General features: G+C 49.3%; 1 protein-coding gene across 2 annotated transcripts in view; it reads left to right on the top strand.

Moving 5' to 3' along the window:
• TINAGL1 (tubulointerstitial nephritis antigen like 1) overlaps window positions 1–7,500 on the top strand; it is a 29,192-nt gene that overhangs the window by 7,707 nt on the left and 13,985 nt on the right. For both annotated transcript variants that reach the window (XM_066638621.1, XM_066638620.1), the window contains 3 exons: window positions 1,219–1,282; window positions 4,249–4,341; window positions 5,188–5,302. In XM_066638621.1, the coding sequence (XP_066494718.1) occupies window positions 1,219–1,282; window positions 4,249–4,341; window positions 5,188–5,302 (272 nt within the window). The remainder of the gene's footprint in view (window positions 1–1,218; window positions 1,283–4,248; window positions 4,342–5,187; window positions 5,303–7,500) is intronic.

The raw sequence follows: 7,500 nt of genomic DNA, 5'->3' as shown, positions 1-7,500 counted from the left end.
TGTTACCCTGCACATGCCCGATCTTGTCTGATCTTGGAAGCTAAGCAGGGTCAGGCCTGGTTAGTACTTGGATGGGAGACCGCCTGGGAATACCGGGTGCTGTAGGCTTACACCATAGTCTTTCGAGACTGAAGGTTGCCAACCATGTGCAAATCCTGCTACAGCCTGCATAGTGAGCGGATCCAGGGCAGCACTGCGTGGGTTTATTTATTTGATATGCAGAATTATTTATCTTCCATGCCTTGCATTTATTTAGATTGGGTTCAATATTTACATTTCTGATTTAACTAAACCGCAGGGTTTAGTTTCCCTTGGAAGAGGGAAAAGAGAGAGCACCGGAGACTGATGGTGTGTTTGGAATGTCTGCTTTGTTTACAGATGGGAGCTTGGTGGCGGCACATGTGTGCCTAAAAACAGGCACCGCTCGGTCTCGAAGCAGCTGGTGACAGTGTGCAGCTGTCTTCCAAGCCTGCTGCGGCTTCAGCAAACCCAGGGCTCTCTCCTTGGCTTGCTGTCTTCTCTGTCTGCCACTTGGCTCCGGGCCACTTTGCTGCCCCCTCCCACTCGTAGAAGGGGGCTGCTGTTCCATGCTCTGAGAGGTAGTCCATTCAGAAAGCTGGAGCTCCCCAGCTGTCAGGAGGACATCTCCTGTTGTTAGCTCCAATCTATGGACTATAGTGGTTCTCAGCCCTTTTCGCACCGGGACCCACTTTTTAGAATGTCAATCTGTTGGGAGCCACCTGGAGTGATGTCATTAAACTGGAAGTGACGTCATGGCCAGAAGTGACACCGCCAAGCAGGAAAAATTCTTTAACACCCCAAAATGATCAAATCCAATCAATTAACTAATTAAGGTTGCAATCCAGAGGGCTTAGTTAATCAATTAACTAATTAAGGACGCTGTAAGATCTTAGGGTATGATGGCTGCAGACTGGCTCATGCTTTTTAGTAATTTATTTAATATGTTACTATTAGTTTTTTATGCTGCTGCTTGTCATTGGCTGGTTTTCAATATGTATTTTATTGGTTTATGTGTATTTTATCTTTGATGCATTTTAATTGGTTGTTAGCTGTCTTGGGTGCTGTTCAGGGAGAAAGGCGGGGTGAGAATTGAATGAATGAATGAATGAATGAATGAATGAAAACGGCACTTATTTGTCCTGTGTAAACGCACCTATGCACCCAGCTCCTAGCTTCACCTTTCACCCTCCCTCCCAGGTTGCATCCGTGATGGACACACTTTCCCTGCAGGGCTGACATACCAAGACAACTGCAATCGCTGGTAAGTGGGTGTTCTCCACCCAAAGGAAATGTCCTGCCCAAGTCTCTTATGTGCCAAGATGGGCTCCCTTCTCTACTTCCACTCTACCCTTTTTGAGATGTGGCTCTTTGGAGCATCATGTATGAGAGCTGTGCTCCCAGCCCTCTGTGTGGCATTCCAAGGAGTCCTGGGACCCCTTCTTTTGGGTCATCTTGGGGAGGGGAATGCAAAATATCTTGGGCACGCCCCTGCTTCTGATGTTATGGCACTTTTGCAACAGCACCACTAGCGGAGCGCATGCTCAGCTGGCGCAAGTAAGGAATAGGATTGGGTCGCATGTTTAGTGCATGCAACAGGCAGTGTCAGCAGGTGCCATTCTGTTTCATGGCCGCATGCACTGAGTCTGCTCCCTTGCAGTGGCGTAGCTAGAGGGGGTGCAGAGCACCAGGTTTTGCAGGGAGCCTCACCGCAGCATGCAAGCAGCCCCTTCCCTTCGGAGCCATTCTGGCTGGTGGGAGCAAAACTGAGGCTTATGCGGAATGGCTCCGAAGGGGAGGGGCTCCTTGAATGCCTTGGTGAGGCTCCCTGCCAAACCTGGTGCTTTGCATCCTCTCTAGATACAGCACTGCTCCCATGGAATGTCTGCACAGGAGCATCTCTAGAAAGCCTGTCTTTGCCATCATAAGGGCTAGGAACTTGATTTTAAAACAAAGGGAAGAAAAGTGAGGTCCTAAGGAAGCCCTTTTCCTGTAGCCCGTTCACAGCCCTCATTTAGAGGTACCACAGTCTCTTTCCACTGAGCCTTCCAGGAATGTTTTGCCTCCTTGACACTGAGCCAGCTTCAACATTAGCTACACTTCATACAATGCCTGGCATTTTCTCTTGGCCAAAAGGCATTAAAAAGGGGGAAAAAATCATCCCTCCCCCGCCTCCGGCTTCCCATCCCAAAGGCAGAAACAGCGTCTCCTTTTACGGTTGTGCCCAGCAGGGCAGCAAAGAGAAGACCAGCTGGGTTTGCTTTTTAACCCTTCTGCTCCCTAGAGGATGCAAACCCTCACTTGGCCAAAAGGGACGAAAAGACAGCAGGCAGCCAGGCCTTTCTTTGGCTCCTTTCCTGCTTTGCTATTGTTCAGAAAAACACTCCCCCCCCCCCCATATTCCCACCTAGACAAACCTGGCTGCAGGTTCTGAAACAGGCCTGTCCTCATGTGCTCTGACCACCCCACATGCAAAGGACACTCTCCGTGCTTTGTTACTGGGCACCTGACAAATCCCATCCCTTTGAGATATGCCTTGGGAAGAGGCTGTGAGTTCGAGTTGCTGCAGCAGAGTTTGGACTCCTTTCTATAAAAGCTCCAAGAAAATGTCCTCCTAAGAGAACCCTGCTATGCTGGTTCGGTGCAAAGTAAGTCACTTGCATGAGCTATCTTTTTATGACCAATGCAGGATTTGAACTCAGAACTCTCTGCTCAAAGTCCAGCTCTTAATCACTTTCTAGGCTGGTTCGCATATTTCCCTTTGGCATAAGGAGCAGTGTTATTCCTCGCCCTCAAACCTCCGTTCTCTGTTGCAGAAGGGTCTTTCCTCCCACGCTTCAAAACAGGCAGGAGTCGTGAGACGGGGGAGAAAAGCAGAGGTCACATTCCTCAGCGTCCAAAATGCTTTTCCAAAGTCTGGCCTCTACCCCCAGCCACAAAATCACACGCAGTGCATTGGGTTGGCGAGCCAGCACAGCTGTTTAACCCCTTGGCCTCCCTTCCTCAATTTCTTGCACAAGGTTACAAAGTTCTCCTAAGGGGCGAAATCAGAGGTAGGGTGAAGATAAAGAACTTCTAAGGCTGCCTTTGCTAATGTTCCTTCTTAGAAATCAAAGCTTGGGCATGCTCTGAGTGTAAGAAGTGGCCTCCTGATGTGGGTTGTGGTGGTGGCAGGTTGCAAGGGGTATGAGGGAGTAGTGGATTTGGGGTGGCTTTCACCCTCAGTCTGCTGGGCTGCCAACCTGCTGCCAATGCTGCCATGAAATCTGGAAGTGTGGGACTTCTGGATTTCATGGCAGCATACAAGGAACATGCTAAGGTTTGTGGGTCTGTCTGTTCGGCAGCATCTCTCTAGGGATTCAATCAGGGACTTATCTGGAGTTGCTGGAATCTAGGACCCTCCGTGTGGGTTCTTATTGAGCTAAGACCCCCACTCCCTACTTCCCAGAATGCATCAGGTCATGCTGTTCATTGCACAGAGAGAGACACCACTGCCTATTCTGGTTGGTACATTAAGCTGCTGTTCGAGACATCATTACGATGGCCTGTTACAAAGTTGACCATCTGCTCTCATTGAGAGAGGGCACGGACCCTCAGAACTTTTGTACCTTGCAGAAATAAATCAAAATTATCCCCCCCCCCACTTTTGAAGGTGCACGTCAACCAGGCTGTTCAGTTGTACCTGAATAGAATCACTGTTAGCCTCATGAACACCTTGGCTTGGTCTGTAAATGCTATATAAATCCAGTGCATGTGGTTATTGTACAGGTCAGCAGTCCCCAAACTTCCTACCTTTGCGAACCACTTCAGCGTCCATGGTGGGTCAGGCGCCCAGGAATCCGCAGGGCAATATGGCACATGACCAAAAAGCCACTTCCTGGTTGTGCCAGACCATTCTCTGTGTCACTGGCTGCATCGCCTGATGTCATTCCCCATAGTGAAGTGACCAATAATGCAGAAGGTGGTTTGGCATGACCCGGAAAGTGCCGTATTGCCTCATAGCTTTCTGGTTGCAGAAAGAAATCCCCATCACGACCCACCAAAAATTGGGTTGCAACCCATCTGTGGGTTGCAACCTACAGTCTGGGAGATGATGGTCCAGGTCGTTTGCTTGGATGACCTCGGCGATGCTAAACACCCTGCTATTTTGGAAGTTCTTACTTTTTCACTCAGAGACAGTCATCTTTCTGTGTCTTCCCGTCCCTTTCTTTGCATTTATTCCCTCTGCAGCACGTGTGGTGGAAACGGGCAGTGGGCGTGTGAAAGCCGTGTTTGCCTCATCAACACGGACATGATCGATGCCATCAATAGGGGGGATTATGGGTAAGAAGATCCACCTCTTTGGCGCCGGAGGGGGGGCTTCTGGGAAGGCTCAGAGAAGTGTGCAGAGAGCGGTGAATGTCAGAAATGCCCCAGCCTACCGCTTCCCTCTCTTCCACACTTCTTCCGCTCTGAACTCCTTTCCTTTTCAAATCCTGCGACCTAGATCAGGAGTTGTGGAGGCTTTTGCATGTTTGGGTAAGGGCGGAGGTGGCACATGCTTTGGCACAGCAAAGCATTACACTGGATGGGTGGTGGCATTTGAAGCCCCTCTTCCTGGGGGGGGGGTGTCTTGGGCTTACTCTGCTCTCCAGACTGATGAAAGTCTGATTCGTGTAGATCAGGGGTGTCCAACTAGTTTCATGCAGAGGTCTGAATAGCATTCATGGTGCCTGCAGGGGGCCAGAAGGTGACATCATTAAGCAGAAGGTGGACAGAAATCAGCACTTTGTTCTCACCTAGAAACTCATGAGCTGCAAATGACAAAAGAGAAAATGTGCAACTCTTGTTCATATTTTCAAGATATGAGAGAGCCCAGTTATAACAGGGGCCGAATAAACTGCTTTGGGGGGGGGGGCACATTTGGCCTGCAGGCCTGATGTTTGAAACCCCTGACATGTCAGAATTGGAGGCTCAGAATTTCACTTGACACTCTGAACCAATTCTGAGCCGAGGCAAAAATTGGGGGCAGAAAGGAGCTTGCCTCCTAGTAGTCACTGGGGAGTATTAATGCAAGCTGGAGAGTGTGAAGACACAGGCTTTTGCTGTGAGGTTTCTGATGGAGCGGAGCCTCTTGGACAGAGTGCTGAAGACCTGAGTTCTCAAAGGGCTCTCTCTCTTTCTCTCTAGCTGGAGAGCTTCCAACTACAGCCAGCTGTGGGGCTTGACCCTGGAGGAGGGGATCCAGTACCGCTTGGGCACTCTCAAGCCTCCCACTTCTGTGATGAATATGAATGAACTCCATGTAAGTCTCTCTTGGCTTCCCCCAGAATTCTTTGAGGAAAGTCAGAGGCTCGGCTGAGCCTCAGTGTAGCTCTGCCTGGTGTGCTGTTCTGCCCTCCTTGGGAAAGGTCAAAGGTCCTACCCAAAGTTCAAAGGTCAAAGGAACTACCCAAAGTTCCTTCGACAGGTGGCATGCCATCACCACTACTTGCCTCCCATCCCCAGCCAGCATCCCCCTTCAGTGGTGCCCTGAGCAAATGTCCTGGCTTGCCACACCTTAGATCCACTCCTGCGTTCCAGTACCCTCGTGCTTTGGTGGTAATGGGGAACCGTGGGATATGGATCTAGGTGTGACCCATTCCCAGTCTGAGAGTTGCCCATCTCCTTGATTGGTGGCAGTGGGGTCGGTTGCGCTTTTGTGGGGAGACAGGTGGCTGCGTTAAGAGAAGGGAGTCGGGGGCCTCTGGAGACTTTAGCAAGCAGACACTAGCTCAGCAGCTTCAGAAATCCCAGCCCCCGGGGGGTATGTTCTTTCGGTGGCTTTTTTCCCACTGGAAATCAGTCTGCCTGCTCTCCTGGGAAGGCTGCAGCCCCTGGGGACGCTAGGCAGTGGGGACGCTGAGTCGGCAGAACCCAACACGGCGCATTACCTCGACTAATCTGTCCCCTTAAAGCAAACAGCAGGCCAAAGGCAGCCAAGCGAAATGCCACAGGGAATCAAATGGGGGCAAGCGCCAGATCGCAGTTGCCTTTTTTAGAACAAGGGAAGGGAGGGACTGGTGGCGCTGGGGCCTTTCTTGGCTCGGAAGAGGGAGGCACTGCTTTTCCAGCAAGGGAAGCCAGCAGACCTCATCTGTCAAGGCAGGGACATGGGCTGTCATACAGAAGATGAGGACGACACCATCTCAGCTCTGGGCCACTGTTTGCGCTCGCTCTCGTGAGCGCTCCTGGGCTCCAGGGCTGCTCAGGATCGTATAAGCAGCGAAAGGAAATGTGTAAATGGATCAGAAGTATGTAGTCAAAGCATTAAGGACTGGGCTTCACTTTGGATTCACGTGCCTCTATAACTCTCCAGTCCAGTTCCCACTTGACTCTCAGGCTCAATTGTAGATGCCCGAACCAGTTTAAACACATTTATTTTTATTTTTTTACTTACATTTTTATACCACTCTTCCTCCAAGGAGCTCAGGGTGGTGTACATGGTTCCTCTGCTCCTTTTATGTCCTCACAACAACCCTGTGAGGTAGGTGAGGCTGAGAGAGAGTGACAGACCCCAGGTCATGCAGGAAGCTGCATGGCTGAGTGGGGATTTGAACCTGGATCTTCTCCGTCTCAGTTCAACTGCCATGCAGAACCTCATCAAACTCTTTTCCTTGCACGCAGGCCATGCAACTCTATCAAATAAAAACAGCAACAATAATTTAAACTATTTTATTAAAACAAAACAATACTACCTACAAGATTTTTTTAAAAAAGAAAAAAATAAAGCATTACTCATATGATGGTTTACTGAGTTCTGATGATTGAATTCTTTCCTTTAAGCCTTTTGTTCCAGAGGCTTCTTGCCCCTTTGAGGGTAAATTTGGGGCCAACATTAGGGAAAAAATATCTTTACACTAATCTTTCAAAGGTTATGAATCCATCAAAGGGGATGGATACACCATTGATTGATGTATTCTACTATGTAAACTGCTTTGTGAACTACCCTTGTGAAAAATGGAATAGAAATATTCTTAACCCATTTTTGCCTGGCCTACGGGTGTACACGCTTGGTCCCTGTTGCATATATGCGGCGTTGGGGAGAAATGGCTTAATCATAATAGCAATAATAATTACAGTAGAATAACAGTATGTCTTTATCCAGCATGCAATTAGTCCATGGAACTCCTTGCCACAGGATGTGGTGATGGCATCTGGCCTAGATGCCTTTAAAAGGGGTTTGGACAGATTTTCTAGAAGAAAAGTCCATCAAAGGTTACAAGCCATGATGCAACATCCTGCTTTTAGGCTATCTCAGAACGCGAGATGCAAGGGAGGGCACCAGGATGCAGAAGAATAAGCATTCGATAAGCATCTGATAGCATTGGAGAGCACAGCTGACAATTTGGGGAGGGGGTCCTCATTCCACAGGGAACCCACTGTGAGCAAAATCAGCCTGAGCAAGGGGAGTGAACCAGGCTGAGTGCATCTTAAGACATGCAGTGTGTATGGGGAGGGCAG

The sequence above is a fragment of the Tiliqua scincoides genome, chromosome 10, assembly GCF_035046505.1.
Source record: "Tiliqua scincoides isolate rTilSci1 chromosome 10, rTilSci1.hap2, whole genome shotgun sequence".
Lineage (NCBI taxonomy): Eukaryota > Metazoa > Chordata > Lepidosauria > Squamata > Scincidae > Tiliqua > Tiliqua scincoides.
This window is presented reverse-complemented; position numbering and strand designations above follow the sequence as displayed.